The sequence below is a fragment of the Nerophis lumbriciformis genome, linkage group LG12 (assembly GCF_033978685.3).
Source record: "Nerophis lumbriciformis linkage group LG12, RoL_Nlum_v2.1, whole genome shotgun sequence".
Classification (NCBI taxonomy): domain Eukaryota; kingdom Metazoa; phylum Chordata; class Actinopteri; order Syngnathiformes; family Syngnathidae; genus Nerophis; species Nerophis lumbriciformis.
Genome location: NC_084559.2, coordinates 29,867,434 through 29,890,150, shown reverse-complemented (window position 1 = coordinate 29,890,150; position 22,717 = coordinate 29,867,434). Strand labels below are relative to the sequence as shown.

At 41.9% G+C, this 22,717-nt stretch overlaps 1 protein-coding gene across 2 annotated transcripts; it reads left to right on the top strand.

Moving 5' to 3' along the window:
* Positions 1–8,016: 8,016 nt before the first annotated feature.
* On the top strand, positions 8,017–22,605 carry sftpbb (surfactant protein Bb). Of its 2 annotated transcripts, XM_061986299.2 has the most exons (12): positions 8,017–8,051; positions 8,087–8,139; positions 8,356–8,408; positions 13,212–13,286; positions 13,395–13,517; positions 15,959–16,066; positions 17,736–17,816; positions 19,258–19,441; positions 19,518–19,660; positions 21,728–21,808; positions 21,952–22,059; positions 22,457–22,605. In XM_061986299.2, the coding sequence occupies exons 2-12, from the start codon at positions 8,088–8,090 to the stop codon at positions 22,493–22,495; spliced, it is 1,047 nt and encodes a 348-aa protein (XP_061842283.1). In that variant the 5' UTR covers positions 8,017–8,051; position 8,087; the 3' UTR covers positions 22,496–22,605. The 2 variants fall into 2 exon arrangements, with proteins under 2 accessions (XP_061842283.1, XP_061842284.1); XM_061986300.2 differs by lacking the exons at positions 8,017–8,051; positions 8,087–8,139; positions 8,356–8,408 and adding an exon at positions 11,911–12,673.
* The last annotated feature ends 112 nt before the right edge of the window (positions 22,606–22,717 follow it).

The following is a 22,717-nucleotide window of genomic DNA, read 5'->3' as shown; positions in this document are numbered from 1 at the left end:
CTTGTTCAATTAAACCACAGCTCTGTTTTAATGAATACTTAGGCCTACTATGCGACTGTATTTTAATGTTGTTCATTATAGTGGTACTTGGAGAGCCAAGTGTTTTCTTAGGTGGTACTTAGTGAGAAAAGTCTCATAACCACTGAACTAGGCCACAAGGCAGTATATCGAATGTAGATTAAGATCAGCATAGGTTCCCTTTAAACAAAAAAATATAAGCGTACAACCAATAGCGAGCTAAAGTGGTTTAGATTCAACAAACGTAAAGTTAAAATGTGTTAAAATTGTCAGTGACAGCTGTTTCGTGCAAGTGCACATGGCTGTCACGCGTACAGTACATACAGACTACACGAAAGAGATCCTCCAGAATGAAAGGATTTCAAAAAAGGACGTTATGGTGGTTGCTATATTCCTGTTAAACCGGTGAGTGAAATCACCTTTTTTTTTTTTTGGCGCATAATTTACCTTTCTGTTGCGTGTCTATGTGCGTGCATCACTAGGGCGTATTTTACTGTACATGGTCGGAACAAGGAAGAAGAAAAAATTAATCCTTGCAGCTCGTGGCTTCTATGGAGCCGCCTACTGCAGGAAACACCTGCTTTAATGTAACCTCTCATAATTACAGCATGTTAAGGTTGCATAAAAACACTTCAATAATTGAAATTGAGCAAAAATACAAGGTGATATTATGTTGTTGGGGGAAAAAGGTGTTTTGCAAAAACATGTGGAAAAAGCTACCTAAGCTATAATCACAAAAAAATCAAGTGAAATGATGGAAGAACGGTATAAAGTTGTTTGAAATAATGTGTACAACAATGGTGGAATCATGACATTTGAACCCATGACATGCATCACAACTTTAAACTTGGACTTGAGGCTTTCAGTACGTTTCAGCAGACATATTTACAATTGTGAAGTCTTATATCTGGCCTGACCATATTGTGAAATCCCAAAAAGAGGACACATATGCGTGCCAAGGCGGGCAGCACGCCAAGGCCGGGACTAGGTGAAAATTTGCCAATGATACTCGAACTTGCTTTATAAATAATATATTTATTCAAATAAAGCATTTTTTTCTCGTCTGTTGACAGCAGTGTTGGCGCTAGGAGTTTTCAAAATGGGGTCCCAGAGACCCCATCAAGTCATAAAAATGGGGTCCCACAGTACATTTTTGGGGTCCCACTTTTTTGTAAGCGTTTTGAAAAAAATGATAAACATACGCATTATCCTGTTATATCTCACATTCTATATTGTGTTTTGGAAAAAGGTTGTCATAAATGTTACTTAATTCATTTAAAAAACAAACAAAAAAAACAACTAATTTGTATACATATGTAAATGTATTCAGTTCTAAACATTCATTCACTTTCTTCTTTCCTTCATGGATCTAAACTTTACCGCTGTTGGTAGTTTTTTTCTATGTTTTTATTTAATAAGTTGCAGGTGTATTTATTTCAGTATACAAGTGTAAAAAGTGTTTTGCTTCGGTCATGAAATGATGATAATGATCTGCCAGGGCATACATACATTTTATATATAGTCTACATCAACTTCAGATACATCCCTCATTTTAAAATGTTTTATTTATTTTTAAGTTGTTTTTTTGGTTTGTTTGTTTTCCGCCCTTTTTGTCAAACAAAACTATGTTTTTAATGGCAAACACACAAAATATGCAAAATCTCCCATCAAAAATATTTTTCAAAGTGGAATATTTGATGTGAAGTAATCGGAACCTTGGATAGGTCAATAATTCATAATACAATTGATTTTGATTCAATATTATGTTTTGAGCAATGACAGTTTGAAAGAAAAAAAAACAGCTTTGTTTTATTAGTCAACATTGCAACTTTTTCTAAATTACATTTCACCTTTAAACTTTTTTATTTCACTTTTGTTATATTTTTGTTTATCTTAATCATACTTGCCAACCCTCCCGGATTTTCCGGGAGACTCCCGAAATTCAGCGTCTCTCCCGAAAACCTCCCGGGACAAATTATCTCCCGAAAATCTCCCGAAATTCAGGCGGACTCAGGTCCATGCGGATCTGAGTCCGCTTTCCCACAATATAAACGGTGTGCCTGCCCAATGACGTTATAACTGTAGAATGATCGAGGGCGAGTTCTTGGTTTCTTATGTGGGTTTATTGTTAGGTAGTTTCATTAACGTCCTCCCAGCGCGGTAACAACACACAACAACAGCAGTCACGTTTTGGTCTACCGTAAAGCAGTTCGTCTGCCGTAAACAGCAATGTTGTGACACTCTTAAACAGGACAATACTGCCATCTAGTGCATTTGATGAAAGCACTTTTGTGCGTGCCACACAGCAATGCATCATCAGAGAGAGTGTTCAGCATGGTTAGAAAAATAGTGACAGAGAATAAGAACAAAGATGGACAATTCAACCCCTAACTCAACAAGTATATGTGTAAATAAATGAACACTGAAATTCAAGTATTTCTTATATATATATATATATATATATATATATATATATATATATATATATATATACATATATACACACATATACAATAAAATAAATATATATTTATAGCTAGAATTCACTGAAAGTCAAGTATTTCTTATATATATAATATATATATATATATATATATATATATATATATATATATATATATATATATATATATATATATATATGAATGAAATACTTGACTTGGTGAATTCTAGCTATAAATATATATTTCCCAACCACCATGAATAGATTAACGTGGACCCCGACTTAAACAAGTTGAAAAACGTATTCGGGTGTTACCATTTAGTGGTCAATTGTACGGATGTGCAATCTACTAATAAAAGTTTCAATCAATCAATCAATCCCTCACTCTCTCGCTCTCGCTCTCTCTGTCTCTGCCCCTCCCTCACGAATGCTGCTGCGTGGGCACACCTTCACAATTTGTTTTGTTTTTAACCCCTTCTTAACCCTGAACGTACATTGAAAATACACGCAACCCTAACTCAAAATGCCGGACATTTGAGGCATTTAAGAAACTCAGCCCGGACAGCCCCGCAAAAGAGGACATGTCCGGGGAAAAGAGGACGTATGGTCAGTCTATTTATATGCATCTCACAACAGATATTATTTATGAATTTAGGACCCTTGATTGTTCATCATCTTTAGTTTATAACTTACGCTTCAGTCACTAACCGTGTTACAAAAAAGATCAGTTAGAATAATACATAATGTCGGATATGGAGAACATGCAAACCTTTTATTTATTGAATCAAATATATTGAAATGACAAGATATAGTGAATTTACAAACAGCTACAATTATGCACAAGTCATAACCTGCTGCACAAGAACATACAACAATTATTCTCAACAAAAGAAGAGAAATGGTAAATGGGTTATACTTGTATAGTGCTTTTCTACCTTTTTAAGGAACTCAAAGCGCTTTGACACTATTTCCACATTCACCCATTCACACACACATTCACACACTGATGGTGGGGGCTGCCATGCAAGGCGCTAACCAGGACCCATCGGGAGCAGGGGTGAAGTGTCTTGCTCAAGGACACAACGGACGTGACTAGGATGGTAGAAGGTAGGGATTGAACCAGGAACCCTCAGGTTGCTGGCACAGCCACTCTCCCAACTGCGCCACGCCGTCCCCATAAATATAAGCTTAGAGAAAAATGTAATGTAAAAAAGGTGTATGCACGTACAACACTTAAGATCTTCAGTATATCAGTATGTGGAATTAAATTATGGAATGGATTAAGTAAATAAATCAAACAGTCTACTATATGATCCAATTTAAGAAACTATTCAAACAAAGTGTTTACAAAGTACAAAGAAGAACAATGTATTAGAATGATGTCCTGTGTGAGGTTTGTCGTGTATCATTTTTGATGAACGCACATTCAAGGGCGTTACTTTTGCTCTGCTGCCATCTGGCGGGCACTTAATGTATCGGCCTAACGTTTTTAAAGCTATTTTGGACACATTCCTGCATGATAAATAATACATACCAGTGACGTGCCTCACCTGCCATCATGGAAAGAAAAAAAATGTAAAAAGAAAAAAATTGTATTAAATTGTTATATGTATCCAGTGATTATACTATAAAGTTATTTTCCATTTAACTTCACCAGTTTTAGATTATTTTTATTTAAAATCGCTGAATTTTCACATTTGCCGTTCAAATACTGAGAAGAGACGGTGCGGTGAACAGCAGCCAGTTGAGGCACGTCACTGCGTTGTGCCTCAACATGGATTGCGGACTCGGCTAACTGCTGGCCTGCTGTGCAGTGAGACTGCATTGCTATATGAACTATATTATACATTTCCATAGTTTAGTTAGCTGAGGTGTATAATGTACAGTGTATTTTGTCAACAACTGTATGTGTGTAACGTATTTCTTGTGCTGAGCGATCATAAAACGGCTGCAAAAGACGCACTGGCTGAGGCTCGCAGTAATCCCGCCTCCTGCACCCCCGCCGTAAAATGCACCCCCTGACGGGAGTGTTATATCAACTAAAGCCCACACTTAAACTTTCCACGTGCAAGATTGTATTTATTTAAAAAAGTTCTTTCATAAGAAGCCAAAAAGTGCAAAAACAATAATGTTCGTGTTGGAGGAGTTGTGAATAACTGCAGGGCCACAACATTAGGTACACCTGCAGACTGCAGGTGTACCTAATTCACAACTCCTCCAACACGAACATTATTGTTTTTGCACTTTTTGGCTTCTTATTAAATAACTTTTGTAACCTATTTTTATGGGCTTTCCTCTTTGTGATGTTAAGTTCCTGTTATGCGCTGTTATACAGTATATGCCTTGAGCTCTTATTTTGAAGGCGCTAAGAGCGGAAGTGATGACACGTTGGAGTGGAGCAGAGGTTTTTGAAAGAAGGTAAATAAAGTGGTCCTCGTGTAAACTGGAGCCTCCGTGTTTGTTATTTTGTAGTTTCATACAGTATCGGCGACATTTATAAACCCTCGGTTACACTTTTTTAAATAGATTCAATCTTGCACGTGGAAAGTTTAAGTGAGGGCTTTTGATATAACACTCCCGTCAGGGGGTGCATTAATCCAGCACAACAGAGGCGCATGGACTTCATTTATAAGTAAAGGTAAGACCATTATAACGTTTTTTTTTTATTAAATGTGCTTTTTTGTGTGCTACAGTTTGTATGTGTAAAGTTAAAGTTAAGTTAAAGTACCAATGATTTTCACACACACACTAGGTGTAATGAAATGTGTCCTCTGCATTTGACCCATCCCCTTGATCACCCCCTGGGAGGTGAGGGGAGCAGTGGGCAGCAGCAACGCCGCGCCCGGGAATAATTTTTTTTTTGTGTGTGTCCTGTCCAGCTTCTCAGGCAAATCATATAGTTGATGTAGATGCCCATGTCGGCTGTTCAGATTTACTTTACAAAAGAGAAGTGTAGGATACTTCTCTTGTTGCCTTATTTGTATTTGACTTTATTAAATGTATTTATATTATCATTTAGTGCAGCCGGGCCGGAGCAGGAGGGATAGAAAGAGAAAAAAAAGAAGACAGAGGGGGAAATTGTGGGGACAAGAGAGGGATTAGACAGAGAGACAAAAACAACAACAGCAAACAACAACAACAATAGAGCAACATCAGCAAATACGACATGTACAAATATGATGGTAAAAGTAATAGCAAATAAGCAGTTAGCGAAAAATAAAAAATAATACAGAAATGACAATGAGCATTATTACACTACAAATGGATCAATACAAATACCAATAGAAATAGTGCTATTGATAATGAACAATACCAATAATTTACCTTTATTATCAACAATACAGTTGTTTAAATGCAACAATACATATACGTAATGATAACTTGAGATACGAAAGAATGCAGAAAAATGGAGGGGGAGAAAGAGAAGCAACCTACATTAACCTTGTAGATTGTTATAGTAACAATAGGTTAAGCTTTGTCAGTGTGCCATGTGTTACACCCAGTTTACCCTAGGGCAACAACGTTAATATATGTTTGATGAAACGTGATTATGTGCATGAGTGTAAGTATGCATATGTACTTGTATATGTACAGAATGTGTATATGTGTTTGTACAATGAATGTATATGTACAGAGTGTGTATATGTGTTTGTACAGTAAGTGTATATGTACAGTATGTGTATGTGTATGTTTGTATATTGAATGTGCGTGTGGATGTACGAACTTTAGGTATGTAAATATGTACTGTATTTGTGTATGTATGTGGGAGCGTAGGTACCTATGTACGTATGTGAGCATATGTGAATTTGTATGTACAATATATTCGACTCCCAGAGTGCGTGGGAGCCAGAGCACGGCCCCATCACCCTCGAGAGCCCAACCCACAAACAGTAGGCGTGGTGCCCAGGGAACCAGGGACCACCGCCCCCACGCAGCCAAGCCGGCCAGCGACAGGAACCCCAGAGCCCGGCCCACCGTACCGCCCACAAGGGCCAGCAGCAGGCCGCAGACAGACGCACCCGGTAGAGGACAGGGCAAGAGAAAAGCAGGGGACATCCAGACCCCAAGCCAGCGAGAGACCACACCCCACACGGGCAGAAAGGCGAGACGCCACGCCCAAGGGACCCAGAAACTCCCCGCAACCGGACGGGAAGACCGCCCCCGCCCCACCGGCAACCGGGCCCCCACGAGCCCACCCCCCACCCCCGGAGAGCGCGGTGAGGCCAGCCCCCGGCCACCCCACCCAAATCGGCTGCCGCAGGACCACCCGGCACAGGGCCACGGGAACCACCCACCCCACCTGCATGGACCCCAACGATGGAGATGGAACAACCAGCAACCGCCCCGCCGAGCCCCCCCCCTCTGAGGGAGGGGAAAATTAAAAAATAATATTAATAAAATATATTAAAAAATTAATAAATAAATAAATAAAATAAAAAAAAGAATTAAAAGAAGATCACAGACATGCTGACACACAAGGTCACTACCCCAGCAACTGGCCGACTCGCAGCACCTCGGAATACCTTGCAGCACCAAGCTACCACAATAGACGCAGGGACTAGGCCCAAAAGGCCCCAACCAAGACGGGCACCCGGAAGGGATGGACAGCGGGACCCAGGAGCTCCAGACACGCAGTTCGGATGCAGTAGCCTGAGGCGTCGACCCCCGTCTGACAGGCAGGCCCAGAGCGTACCCCCAGAAATATACATACATACATATATATATACACATACACATACATATATACATGTATACATACCCACACATACACATATATACATATACATACACAAACATACACATATGTAGACATACACATATATATACATACATACATACACATATACATACATATACACAGTTCGTCAGCCCCGACAGCCATCACGCGCCCGGGAATAATTTTTGGTGATTTAACCCCCAATTCCAACCCTTGATGCTGAGTGCCAAGCAGGGAAGAATGCTGGTATGAGCTTTTAAACATAACCCGTTAACTGCTGCCAATCAAATGGTGAATAAGATACTCTTTAGGGTTCATATGTTTGTAAATCTGACTGTGATGAAGTCAGTGCCTCACCAGCCATCAACCTCACCGCACGTCACTGATGCATACAGTTATTGAGCAGTGTTTTCCTTTATACATAACCACAATTCATAAGAAATAAAACAACATCTGACTGAAGTGTATGTTTAATTTCCAAATTTGATAGTTTGGACGCTACTGCCCGTATCGGCGGCTAAACAAACAGCACTGTTGGAAAAGCTGCCAATGGTAGAACAGCGCTCTCACCTGGCAGTTAAGAGACAATACACAACATCCTATTTGCGTTTGGAATCAAATCATGGTACATTACTGCATTTTTATTTTTATTTTAAATTGATGATCATACAGATAGTAAAATCATCTTCAAAATACGATGATTATCGGACATCTGACGATGTTGACCGCGAAGGTTAGCACGTTTAAAAAAGGGACTTCCTACTCGTCACGTGGGCGTTGACGCATGAGTATGCGACCTTACAAGGATGAATCCTTATAAGGTGAACTTCCGGTGCGTCACAAACAACAGCCCGCACAAATAAATCTAGTCATCTGCTTCTCATTTTGTCCTATTCCAGCTGTCTCATTATGTCGGCTTTGGGGCTTTTCCTGGTGATCTTAGCAGCGTCTTTCTGCCCAGGTAAGATACAAGCTGGCCATTTTAATTCCGCATGAGTCACCTGACATGTTGTTATTGCTCTACTATATGGTAGTTATCGAAGATTTATGATTACATGCAAAGGTGTGGTTTGTTTTGAAAGAGGGATTTTTAGGTATATTGTCATTCTTGTGATTATACATACTTTTACATTTTCAAATCAATGATTTTTTTCTTTTATTTACCTTGATGTGTTAGGAGAATGCATGTTCATCAAAGACCCTCTTGCATTGAGGAAGCACCCATCTCTGGTAAGACATGAAAATAAAAATGCGTGTCAAAAAAAAATGCATGCACATGGCAAGAAACACACAAATACACAATATTCTATCATGTTTCTAAAAAAATTAAAAATAAATAAGAAACGTGTGTTTTTCTTAAGTAAAAAAATTATCAATAGATAAGTGTAATAATGTACAAATAAACAGTTTATGATTAATTAACATGTAAAACATGTTTCAAATTCAAACATTTTAGGTAGCCGGCCACATCATTTTATATGCATATTAGAGATGCGCGGTTTGCGGGCACAACCGCGGAGTCCGCGGATTATCCGCGAATCGGGCGGATGAAATTTTAAAAAATTAGATTTTATCAGCGGGTCGGGTCGGGTCGGGTCGGGCGATTGAAATTTTAAAAAATTAGATTTTAAATAGATTCAGGCGGGTGGCAGTTAAACCAATTCGGAAATATATATACATAGTTAAATGTTGTTACCCACATACGAAAAACGAGCAGGCACCTGCAGCATATGCCACAACAGAAGGAAAAAAAAAAAGAGATGGACACTTTTACGGAGCGGAGAAGGCCCCCGACGCCTCGCCGGGGTCCGGGACCGAGGCCCCTTCCCCCGAGAGGGCCCCACCGGGAGCCGTAGCTGAGGCGATCCGCGAGAAGGGCCCGACGCACGTCCAGGGTCACCACCGCACCGACACCCCGCCTCGTCCGCCTTCGCCGCGGCCGGCGTTACGCGCAGCAGGTAAGCAGCTTACCTGCCCGCCACCCCCGTGGCCGGGGGCTCGTAACAGGGGTCACTCCGCGCGCTCCGCCCGCGCAGCTTACCTGCCCGCCACCCCTGTTGCCGGGGGCGCGTAACAGGGGTCACTCCGCGCGCAGTGCGCTCACGAAAGGGGTGGGGCTCACCCTGGTTGATATAGACAGCAGCTAGGACGGTGGCCATGGAAGTTGGAACCCGCTAAGGAGTGTGTAACAACCCACCTGCCGAATCAACTAGCCCTGAAAATGGATGGCGCTGGAGCGTCGGGCCCATTTACCCGGCCGTCGCCGGCAGCGAGACGCGCTTGGAGGTGCGCTCAGCGCGGCTCCCATATGATTGCGCACTGGTGTGCGTCTGGGTCGTGACAGCGTGGCACGCGAATGCTGCATTGGATCAGTCTCTTTTCTTTAACAGGCAAAAGCTTTATAACCTCACTAATGCCTTGCATCGTCTATATTAGATATATAACAACGGGCGGGTGCGGGCGGATGGCGGGCGGATGCGGTTCTGATCAAATGTTAGATCGGGTGGATTGCGGATGGTTGACGACTTTCTGATACGGTTGCGGATGAAATAATTGCCTATCTGCGCATCTCTAATGCATATACATTTATATCACATTGGGTTTTTTTTAAACATACAGTTTCAAAATGATGCATCAATTTTTTACATTTTCTTTACATGTTCAAAAGGATTAGGAAGAAGCAAAGTGTAATCAATCCTACCCCTTTTTCACTTCATATCAATGATTTACACAGGGTGTCCAAACTTTTTGACTGAGGGGCTTTTTTCTGCGACATGACTAGGAAAAGTTGTTGGGATTGGGTCATATAAGTAAATGCTGTGCACTGACCTGAGTTTCTTATATTGTACACACGATGAGACAAATTGCCACCTGTCAGACCACTTGGTATCCATCCATCCATCCATCCATCAGTTTTCTTCCGCTTATCCGAGGTCGGGACGTGGAGGCAGCAGCCTAAGCAGAGAAGCGCAGACTTCCCTCTCCTCAGTCACTCGTCCAGCTCCTGCCGGGGGATCCCAAGGCGTTCCCAGGCCAACCGGAAGACCTAGTCTTCCCAGAATGTCCTGGGTCTTCCCCGTTGCCTCCCACCGGTGGGACTTTCCCTAAACACCTTCCCAGGGAGGCGTCCGGGTGGCATCCTGACCAGATGCCCGAACCACCTCATCTGGCTCCTCTCTATGTGGAGGAGCAGCGGCTTTACTTTGAGCTCCTCCCGGATGACAGGGAGAGCCCCGCCACCTTACGGAGGAAACTCATTTCGGCCGCTTGTACCCGTGATCTTGTCCTTTCGGTCATAACCCAAAGCTCATGACCATAGGTGAGGATGGGAATGTAGATTGACCGGTAAATTAAGAACTTTGCCTTCCGGCTCAGCTCCTTCTTCACCACAACGGATCGATACAGCGTCCGCATTACTGAAGACGCCGCACCGATCCGCCTGTCGATCTCACGATCCACTCTTCCCTCACTTGTGAACAAGACTCCGAGGTACTTGAACTCCTCAACTTGGGGCAAGATCTCTTCCCCAGCCCGGAGATGGCACTCCACCTTTTTCCGGGCGAGAATCATGGACTCGGACTTAGAGATGCTGATTCTCATACCAGTCGTTTCGTACTCGGCTGCGAACCGATCCAGTGAGAGCTGAAGATCCTGGCCAGATGAAGCCATCAGGACCACATCATCTGCAAAAAGCAGAGACCTAATCCTGCAGCCACCAAACCGGATCCCCTCAATGCCCTGACTGCGCCTAGAAAATCTGTCCATAAAAGTTATGAACATAATCGGTGACAAAAAGCAGCCCTGGCGGAGTCTAACCCTCACTGAAAACAGGTACGACTTACTGCCGGCAATGCGGACCAAGCTCTGACGCTGATCATACAGGGAGCGGACCGCCACAATCAGACAGTCCGAAACCCCATACTCTCTGAACACTCCCCACAGGACTTCCCGAGGGACACGGCCGAATGCATTCTCCAAGTCCACAAAGCACATGTAGACTGGTTGAGCAAACTCCCATGCACCCTCAAGGACCCGCCCGAGAGTATAGAGCTGGTCCACAGTTCCACGACCAGGACGAAAACCACACTGTTTCTCCTGAATCCGAGGTTCGACTATCCGGCATAGCCTCCTCTCCAGTACACCTGAATAGATCTTACCGGGAAGGCTGAGGAGTGTGATCCCACGGTAATTGGAACACACCCTCCGGTTCCTTCTTAAAGAGAGGAACCACCACCCCGGTCTGCCAATCCAAAGGTACCGCCCCTGATGTCCACGCAATGTTGCAGAGTATCATTTCGACAACGGCAGTGAAACTACTGGGTATTCAAATTTAATATAAAATCAGCGGCACGGCAGGTTGCTTATTGAAATCGGACTGGTGCCATCTCACAGGCCAAACTGAAGATGCCGGCCGGCTGCGGTTTAGACACCCCTGACTTTTACATATGTTAACTCCCTGTAACCGGTATGTACACGTTTTAAATATTTCACACATTACAAATCAGTGTTATTATGTTAATACAACAGTTTTCTTCATGACTATGTAAGTCATTGTTGATGAGATAAATATCTTCTTTTTGTCAAGTTCACGACATTAACCAATATTATTAATCTCTGTACTTTGCAAACACTTGTAGTTCGAACAGTTTCTTAAAGTGGATTATGTAAGTACATTGTTTCCCTTCTTTACCTAATCCATTCCATAATTGAATTCCACATACTGATTTGCTAAGTGTTTTATGTGTTGTACATGCATACAAATGTTTTAAGCTAGGATTAATATGCGTTTATAAAGCACTTTGTGGGTGGCGTGGCTAGGTTGGCAGAGCGGCCGTGCCAGCAACTTGAGGGTTTCAGGTTCGATCCCCGCTTCCGCTATCCTAGTCACTGCCATTGTGTCCTTGGGCAAGACACTTTAACCGTCTGCTCCCAGTACCTCCCACACTGGTTTAAATGTAACTTCGATAATGTGTTTCACTATGTAGAGCGCTTTGAGTCACTAGAGCAAAGTGCTATTTAAATATTAATCACTTCACTTTACTTTCTGGTACTATTTTATGTGGCCTGCCAAAGGCTGGAAATAATATGCATTGATAAGGCATTTTCTAGCCAAATTAATTTGTTCTTTAAATTCTGACACAAAAAATGCATTGCATGCAATTGCCCATCTGCTAAATGTGCCTGTATATTAAACATTGATGGCTTTTTTTGGATGTTTCTTTAAAGAGCTTCACAGGTAAAATAGGTCAATCCCCATTACCTGTATTGTTAGCGGCCTCTTGCTTGCAAAGCAGTGTTTTTCAGTGTGCCGGATTTAAAGTTAAAGTACCAATGATTGGTGTGGTAAAATGTGTCCTCTGCATTTGACCCATCCCCTTGTTCACCCCCTGGGAGGTGAGGAGAGCAGTGAGCAGCAGCAGTGGCCGCGCTCGAGAATCATTTTTGGTGTTTCAACCCCCAATTCCAACCCTTGATGCTGAGTACCAAGCAGGGAGGTAATGGGTCCCATTTTTATAGTCTTTGGTATGACTCGGCCGGGGTTTGAACTCACGACCTACCGATCTTAGACACTCTAACCACAAGGCCACTGAGCAGTTTGTGTTCCTTTTTCTACACAATGTACTGCATGCAATTGCATAAGTTCTGAATTATCTGATCACGCAACAAGATATTCCAAGCTTTTTTTTGCTATCAAAATTAATATCTGTTAGTCACTTTGACAAAAGATTTCAAAGCAAGTTCTCCATCAACCTGTCAGTAAAAAAAATATTATCAAACAATTACCCATGCAAATTGATAAATGAGGTTATTATGTTTATTTTCATATATATCCTCTCTGAGGGCAGCCATAATTGTGATGTGGCCCTCAATAAAAATGTGTTTGACACCCCTAAATAGTGTGATCATTTGAAGTGTAATTTAAGCATGTCCAAAACAAGTAGGAAATAGTATTACCATAACAAATGATTGCTTTAAATTCAACACTTGGGATGGTGACAAATGACAATTCATGTTTGTGCCTCTCCTCCCAAGACCTCGGACACGTGTTCAGAATGCAGCCACATCATCCAGCTGTCTGCTAATATGATTTCCAGCAAAGATCATAAGGTATTAATGTTGTTGCCTTCTTCCATTCAGTGACACCAGAATGTGGCTTTGTCCACCCGTTGTTTTTGCACAGGCCCTCAGTGTTCTTGTGCCTACTTGCTTCTGCAGGAGCATGTGTATGAAACCTTGCATGCACTCTGCCAACACCTCCCAGACAAAGACGCGTCTGAATGTGACTCTCAGATGAAGATGTACTTGCCCAAAATGCTGCGACAAACACTTGGTCAAAAGGTATGCTATGTCGTCATATTAAACATACAGTGCATCGGGAAAGTTTTGACAGCCTTTTGATTTGTTACAACATTATTCCAAAATGGAATAAATTAATTTGTGTTCTCAAAATGCCACAGACAATGATGCCCCATAAAAACAATGTGAAAATGTTTTGTTTTTTTAACATTCGCAAATGTATTAAAACTAAATAAAATTACACATACATAAGTACTCACATCCGTTGTTCAATACTTTGTTGATGCACCTTTTGCAGCAATTACAGCCTCATGTCATTTTAAATATGATGCCACAAGCTTGGCTCACCTATCTTTGGGCAGTTTCGCCCATTCCTCATTGCAACACCTCTCAAGCTCCATCAGGTGGAATGGGAAGCGTTGGTTTTCAACCAGGATGTCTCTGTACATTGCTGCATTCATCTTAGTCTAGTCAGGGAGGTGACCAACAACCCGATGGTCACGCTGTTAGAGCTACAGCATTCCTCTGTGGAGAGAGGAGAACCTTCCAGAAGGACAACTACACTATATTGCCAAAAGTATTTGGCCACCTGCCTTGACTCACATATGAACTTGAAGTGCCATCCCATTCCTAACCCATAGGGTTCAATATGATGTCGGTCCACCTTTTGCAGCAATTACAGCTTCAACTCTTCTGGGAAGGCTGTCCACAAGGTTGCGGAGTGTGTTTATAGGAATTTTCCACCATTCTTCCAAAAGCGCATTGGTGAGGTCACACGCTGATGTTGGTCGAGAAGACCTGGCTCTCAGTCTCCATTCTAATTCATCCCAAAGGTGTTCTATCGGGTTCATGTCAGGACTCTGTGGAGGCCAGTCAAGTTCATCCACACCAGACTCTGTCATCCATGTATTTATGGACCTTGCTTTGTGCACTAGTGCACAGTCATGTTGGAAGAGGAAGGGGCCCGCTCCTAACTGTCCCCACAAGGTTGGGAGCATGGAATTGTCCAAAATGTTTTTGGTATCCCGGAGCATTCAAAGTTTCCTTCACTGGAACTAAGAGGCCAAGCCCAACTCCTGAAAAACAACCCTACACCATAATTCCTCCTCCACCAAATTTCACACTGGGCACAATGCAGTCTGAAATGTAGCGTTCTCCAAACTCAGACTCATCCATCAGATTGCTGGATGGAAAAGCGTGATTCATCACTCCAGAGAAGGCATCTCCTCTGCTCTAGAGTCCAGTGGTGACATGCTTTACACCACTGCATCCTACGCTTTGCATTGGACTTGGTATGTATGGCTTAGATGCAGCTGCTCAGCCATAGAAACCCATTACATGAAGCTCTCTGCGTACTGTGTGTGAGCTAATTGGAAGGTCACATTAAGTTTGGAGCTCAGTAGCAACCGACTGTGCAGAAAGTCGGTGACCTCTTTGCACTATGCGCTTCAGCATCCGCTGACCCCTCTCTGTCAGTTCACGTGGCCTACCACTTCATTGCTGTTGTTCCCAAACTCTTTCATTTTCTTATAATAAAGCCGACAGTTGACTTTAGAATATTTAGGAGCGAGGAAATTTCACGACTGGATTTGTTGCACAGGTGGCCTCCTATGACAGTTCCACGCTGGAAATCACTGAGAGCGGCCCATTCTTTCACAAATGTTTGTAGAAACAGTATCCATGCCTAAGTGCTTGATTTTATACACCTGTGGCCGGGCCAAGTGAATAGGATACCTGATTCTGATCATTTGGATGGGTGGCCAAATACTTTTGACAATATAATGTATCTCTGCAGCCATCCGCCAATCAGGCCTGTATGGTACAGTGGCCAGAACAAAGCCATTTCTTAGTAAAAAATAAGTTTCTCAGATCATGAGGAACAAAATTCTCTGGTCTGATGAGTCAAAGATTGAACTAATTGGCGTGAATGCCAGGCGTATTTGGAGGAAACCAGGCACCGCTCATCACCAGGCCAATACCATCCCTAAAGTGAAGCCTTATGGTGGCAGTATCATGCTGTGGGGATGTTTTCCAGCGCCAAGAACTGAGAGACTAGTCAGGATAGAGGGAAAGATGAATGCAGCAATGTACAGAGACATCTTGGATGAAAACCAAAGCTTCCCCTCCAACATGATGGAGCCTGAGAGGTGCTGCAAAGAGGAATGGGCAAAACTGCGTGAAGACTGCTCAGCCAAGCTTGTAGCATCGTATTCAAAAATACTTTAGGCTGTAATTGCTGCCAAAGGTGCATCAACAAAGTATGTGATTTTTTTGTAATACATTCGCAAAACAAAAAAAATATTTTCACATTGTCATTATGGGTTAGTTTGTAAAATTTTAAGGACAAAATTGAATTTGTTCCATTTTGGCTGTAACATAACAAAATGAGGAAAAAGTGAAGCGCTGTGAATACTTTCCTGATGCACTGTATGCCCTCATTGCATGCTTTATGTGTAAGGATTGTGTATGATTGTCTTTTCTAGGAAGTGAAAGCTACCTGTTCAGCTTTTAGGCTGTGTGCGACCAACAAGGATAAGGAAGAGAAACGTTCCCACGGTGGCACCGTGAAAGCCGCACACACTCATCCCAGTGTAAGACATTAGAAGTGGAATATTCAGTTCACTAAACTCACTTCCCCATAACACTGATGTGTTTGTTTGTAATGCTACTGTGAACTTATTTAGCGACGTGAGCGATACGGTTTAAAGCAGGGGTGTCAAACTAGTTTTTATTGAATAGAAACTTATCCAGTAAAAGTTTTGATGGATTGGTAGATAATATTAATGGGTTAGATTTGTATTGCGCTTTTCTAGACACTCATAGCGCTGTACAGAGAACTGAGAACCCATCATTCATTCCACTATACGGTGGTAAGCTACATTTGTGGCCACACCTGCCCTGGGGTAGACTACGGAAGTTAGTTAAAGTTAAAGTACCAATGATTCTCACACACACACTAGGTGTGGTGAAATGTGTCCTCTGCATTTGACCCATCCCCTTGTTCACCCCCTGGGAGGTGAGGGGAGCAGTGAGCAGCAGCGGTGGCTGCGCTCGGGAATCATTTTTGGTGATTTAACCCCCAATTCCAACCCTTGATGCTGAGTGCCAAGCAGGGAAGTAATGGGTCCCATTATTATAGTCTTTGGGGTGATTCGGCCAGGGTTTGAACTCACAACCTACCGATCTCAGGGCGGACACTCTAACCACTAGGCCAGTGAGTAGGTACTAGGCCACTGAGTAGGTGTGGCTGCCAATTTGCAACTACGGCCCCTCCGACCACCAAAAAACATTCATTCACTAACACACACCAATATGAGCGGCACTGGGAGCAAGGTAGGTGAAGTGTCTTGCCCAAGGACACAACGGCCGTGACAAGGATAGCGGAAGCTGGAATCGAACCTGGAACCCTCAGGTTGCTGGCACAGCCACTACCATCTGAGCCACGTCGGTGATAACTTACTTTTGAGATTGTAAGTCAAGGTGATAGACAGATATTTCAGTATTTATTTTTGATAACCCCCAAAAAATGCTTGGAACTTTTTGTTGCATGACTAGATAATGTAAATAATGTAAAACATAGGCAATTGCATGCACTAAATGTTTGTCAAAAGTGGCGGACCTTTTAAAATGAAATGGCGGGCCACCTGAAATGAAGATGCAGGCCACCTTAAAGGGGTTATACTATGTTTTTTTCTACATTTAAAACACTTTCTTGTGGTCTACATAACATGTAATGGTGGTTATTTAGTCAACATTTTGCATAGGTTATGTTTTACAGACCATCTTCAATTGGAGTCTAATGACAGATATAAGTTCAAACCATGCATTACTTTTTATTAGAAATGGCAACAGCAGAGGATGCATGTTAATGTACGAGCCGGTCTGCCCCACAACCAGAGGATAGTGAAAAAGAATGAGCTTATTGGCTACAGCGTCAGACTACAACGGTGGACTCGCTTAAAGCTCTTTGGGTAAATTTCTACCAAAGCCTGCGTAGTTTGATTACATTTTTTTGTGACTTATGCAAAACCCAAATACACAAAACAGGTACCAACAGGTAAGAAAAGTGAATTTTGCATCATAGGTCCCCTTTAAATGATCTGACGGACCATGTTAATCGACATGATAGGCCACATACTGTACAATGCCCTGGCAAGCCAGATCTGACCTTGAGTTTGACACCTGTGTTTTAAAGAGTGAAATCAATCAAGTTCTTGTATTTCATCTCAATATGTGGCCATGTCTTCTTTTCTCCATCAGAAACAATTTAACCCAGCTTGCACCCTGTGCTTGTTTATCATCAAGAAACTGGAGACTATGTTGCCCCAGAATATGACAGAGGTATGTGGTTTATTTTTGTATATATTCGTTTTTGCTAAGCATGACATGCATTGTGGTCGGGGCAAGGGTAGTACCCTGTGCGTTTGTAACACGACATGACGCCTCAATATTGCTCAAGAAGTATTTCATACTTCAAAAGACATACATTTGAAGCTGTAATTGTATCTGCTAGTGAAGTTTCCGTGACTTGATTGAAAGATGACAGGTAAACAACCGACAAGTTAGACTCGACAGGCCTAAAAGGTATTAGTAGTAAATGTATAGAGACAAAGTTGTAATGTGTGACGAGAAAGAAATTTAAACGCCTTCACAGAATGTAATTATCGTCTACGCTTTCCTTTTCTTTTTCTTACATCTGTCTTTGACGCATGTCACGTTCACTTAGACTGAAAGCGTTCAGTGACAGTTTTCGTGTCCTTAACTGCACTTTTTGTATTATTTTGCCCATCATACACAATTCAGTTTGTCTGTCTGGTGCAGCTGACTTGGGGCATCTTTTCCAGTTGATTTTGGGTAGGTGGAAAAAAGTTTCTACCACTGCAGAGTTAGTTAAAACAAACATTTTTTTCATTTGTTTTGATGCAATATTTTAGTGTTCTATTCGCCAGATAGACAAAGTGTTTTGCATCGATGGTAACTTGTGCAACTGTTTTTGTAGGCAAGGCACCATCAAGTCATGTGGATGTTGTTGATAGACTTTGTTTCCCCGACAGATTTTTTATCCTTTCCTTCCGTCCTGACTCTCTCGGCCCCCCGTCTGCTCCAACGTTTGACCCTCTCTTCTTGCCCTTTCATCTTCTTATAAACAGTAGTTCAACCTCCGTGTAATCACTCTCAAAAATACAAGCTTCTGGATCCTCATCTGTCCCAAAGTACTCGTAATCTTCCTCTCTCACAAAGACTGCTATGGTTAATGGTAGCAAACAAAGAACACGCTTTTTCGTTGACAGAAGTATAGTGTCCATTGCTCTGTGAAATCAATGTGCCCAAAAAAGAAGTTCCGGTAATGCTTAAAATGACCAAAATAGGGTAACTATTACATATTATTATGAATGTGCCTGTTACTACTTTACATATATACTTACAGCATGTTTTGTATATAAAACATTGATGGAGATTTCTTTACCCTGAATTTCCGCTGGATGCATAACAGCCGCAAAATGGCGCCACCACGGCAGCGGACTTTCTGTTTCCATTCAAGTCTTTGTGTTGGTTTGCACCACGTTCTGCATTCCAGCGCCCAATATACGCAAAGCTTCCATTTTTTGCCGGTCGCTGAAACATGGCGGTTCAATATAGCTAAAATCTGCTTGTGTTAAAAGAAAGTCATGCACAAACATACATACATTATTCGGTTTACTTTCAAAATAAAATACCCAGTTTTCATTAACACTAAAGCAGTGTTTTTCAGTGTGCCTGATTTGTGTTCATCAATCCGCAGGATGCTTTAATGAAGCTCATGGGCGAGGTCTGCGATCTCCTTCCTCAGAGCTACAAGGATGAGTGTGATGAATTTGTTGACAAATACGGCGTGCAGATAGTAGAGTTTCTTCTTTCATCGGCCGCTCCTCACACAATATGTGCGCTCCTACACGTCTGTTGGTTCAAGGACTTGCCTGCTCCAGGTCAGTTGCAGCTTCTTTTACAGGCTAGATGGTTCCTACTTTCTGACCATGTTTTGATTCTGTGATGACTTCCCAGAGGTGCCTGTCCCCTTAGACTGTGAGTCGTGCCACACACTGGCTTTGCTGAGCCGACTTCAGCTGGGTCTCAATGCCACGCAGCCTCAAACATCCTCTTTCCTCCAGTCTGTGTGTGGGCAATACCCAAATGCCATTCCAAAGGTGGGACTATTTACTCTAGCTATGAGATTCTTCAAACCTTCATACCATTTCTAAACTATTTTCATACAGCGGAATGTAGCAAGATGGTTTCTGGAGTTCTGTTGCATTTGCAAGTTCTTTCTAAAGATGTGACTGGATGACAGGTGATCCGTCTAGAGCAGTGTTTTTCAACCACTGCCGCGGCACACGAGTGTGCCGTGAGATACAGTCTGGTGTGCCGTGGGAGATTATCTAATTTGACCTATTTGGGTTAAAAATGTTTTTTGCAAACCAGTAATTATAGTCTGCAAATGATGTGTTGTTCTTGAGTGTCGGTGCTGTCTAGAGATCGGCAGAGTACCGTAACCGTGTAATACTCTTCCATATCAGTAGGTGGCAGCCGGTAGCTAATTGCTTTGTAGATGTCGGTAACAGTGGGAGGCAGTGTGCAGGTAAAAAGGTGTCTAATGCTTAAACCAAAAATAAACCAAAGGTAAGTGCCCTTAAGAAAAGGCATTGAAGCTTAGGGAAGGCTATGCAGAACAAAACTAAAACTGAACTCGCTACAAAGTAAACAAAAACAGAATGCTGGACGACAGCAAAGACTTACTGTGGAGCAAAGATGGCGTCCACAATGCACATCCGAACATGACATGACAATCAACAATGTCCCCACAAAGAAGGATTAAAAACAACTGAAATATTCTTGATTGCTAAAACAAAGTAGATGCGGGAAATATCGCTCAAAGGAAGACATGAAACTGCTACAGGAAAATACCAAAAAAAAGAGAAAAAGCCACCAAAATAGGAGCGCAAGACAAGAGCTAAAACACTACACACAGGAAAACGGCAAAAATCTCTAAATAAGTCACACTGTGATGTGACAGGTCATGACAGTACACCTACTTTGAGACAAGAGCTATATTGATGCGTGGTTGGTTATGGTTTAAAGTCATATCCAACAATTGCGACAACGACTTTTTACTGTCAACTGAGTTTCGTTTTTTAATGATTTCTGCTGGTGGTGTACCTCCGGATTTTTCCTACGCAAAAAATGTGCCTTGGCTCAAAAATGGTTGAAAAACACTGGTCTAGAGTGTACATCGGTCATCTTAAGTTCGTTGGGATAGGTGGTCTTTGTTGATTGGGGATCACGATCTATTAAAAATCTTGCAATTTTCTTGATTTAAGTACTTAAAGGGCCCCTCTAATGCTGACAACATTGGCACTTATTTCATAGTTCTGGACCTAAAAAGTATGTCTACAGGTAAATTTGTACCCAAAATAGACAGTAGTCATTGTAGGCTTGTTTTCTAATGAGTTTTAACACATTTGGGACGCCAACTTTTAGCTCCAAAATGTGGGTGGGCCTGTATCATCCTGCTGACTTCACCAAGAGAAACTGGAGGCAATTTTTGTAATTGCATAGTATGTGTTTTGGTAGCATCTTCATCCTGAATCATGCTATTTCCACGCAGAATCTGAAGGAATGATCAAATATGTCTGCCAGATGCATTGTTGCAGGGCAGAGCAATACAACTAAGGAAGGGGTCAGCTTGCATACATTTCTAAATGATGGGAATATGAGGAAAGTATGGACCTCTTCAGTCACATTGACTCACAAAAAATGGGGCAGACCAAGTGATAGTATTGAAGAGATCATTTTGATGATTGACTTCAAAGAAGGGTTTTAGTCGAGTGTGGATGAAAAGAATTTAAGAGTCAGAACCTGCGAAAGAAATTAGAAAGAAGAGCAGTCCCGTCCACAAAAACGATAAAAAAAGAAAGTAAGCCGCTAGTATAGTATATGTATTTTTTGCTTATCATGTTAACCTTGAAGCAATCATGCACCAGGGCGAGAAAAATATGCAATTAAGGGGGCGGCAAGCATACCGAGTCTGACGATGGAAAGGGGGCGTTCCAAGTATAGTTGGTTATCTACAGATTACTGAAAAGGTAATTGTGGGGTGGAAATGACTGCCAGATTAATTTTCAGGAGAAAAAATACATTAAGAGAACTTATTACGGTAGTTACATTTTAGTCATCTGGATGCTATGGGTCTTTAAAGTAATGCATTGTCTTTTCAGTGCGAGGCTTTCACCAGAATCTACGGCTCTCGACTACAGCAGGTTTTGGGAAACCAGGCAGAGTACGCAGACGTTTGTGAAGTAAGTGCACAGGGCGAATCATTTCACAGGAATCCAATTATACTTAGTCCCTTAGTATAGTTACTACGCAACACAACTTTTGTGAGAAATGACAGGTTTTGTAGTGTAGTAGTTGAGTTTGTCATCACTTTTGTGTCCTTTAGAGAGCTGACCTGTGCAGCACAAAGAAGTCCGACCTGCTGGGAAGTAATCCGTGCACTTGGGGGCCAAGCTTCTGGTGCAAAGACTCAGACACAGCTCAGAAGTGTGGTGTAAGTTATACACATACTGGTTGCTTAATTTAACCTCCAACAGGCAAAAAATGCAGAGGAAAAGTCATGTTGTTGTCTTTATGTTTGCTTGTCACATCTAGCATGAGCCCAACAGGAAGCCATTCAATTCTGGTGTTCTGTTGTTAATCACTATGTGCTTTTGTTGTTCAGTCTTTATATACTATATGTTTGCTCTGAGTGTTCATTTAAGGCACCGACATGAATTAGTAATTCTTTAGATCAACCTTTGAAACGCATGTAATCTTTCCAGAATGACCGGTGTGCTTTATTACTATTTCACCTATTTCATTGCTTTTTCATCAATATTTGAGTTGGTCTTTTGAAATTAATTTTAGCGCTATTCTGAAATACAACTGATTTGACTTTATCGTTTCAGAACCTGGCTTTCTGTGAGAAGCACGTGTGGAAGAAGTGAATCGTTAAATCACCTAAATATGCATACACACAATGTTCAACTGTGACATTATCGTTAGTTTTTTGATCATGAGTTTCGTATTTTGTTTCTTAAGAGACTGTTTGTTCAAATGTTTTTAATCTGCAGGAAAAAGTGCATTCGTGATTGCAACCACCATGTTTTCAGCATTCTTCAGTTGTATGTATACTGACTTAATGAAACGTTTTTACAAAAGACCTACAA

What these genes read in the sequence shown, in the direction of transcription:
- sftpbb (XM_061986299.2), top strand. Translation starts at nt 8,088, where the DNA reads ATGTCGGCTTTGGGGCTTTTCCTGGTGATCTTAGCAGCGTCTTTCTGC. An exon ending in CCGCACACACTCATCCCAGT is followed by an intron (nt 16,067 to 17,735) that starts GTAAGACATTAG and finishes TTTCTCCATCAG; the next exon opens with AAACAATTTAACCCAGCTTG. An exon ending in CAAGGACTTGCCTGCTCCAG is followed by an intron (nt 19,442 to 19,517) that starts GTCAGTTGCAGC and finishes ATGACTTCCCAG; the next exon opens with AGGTGCCTGTCCCCTTAGAC.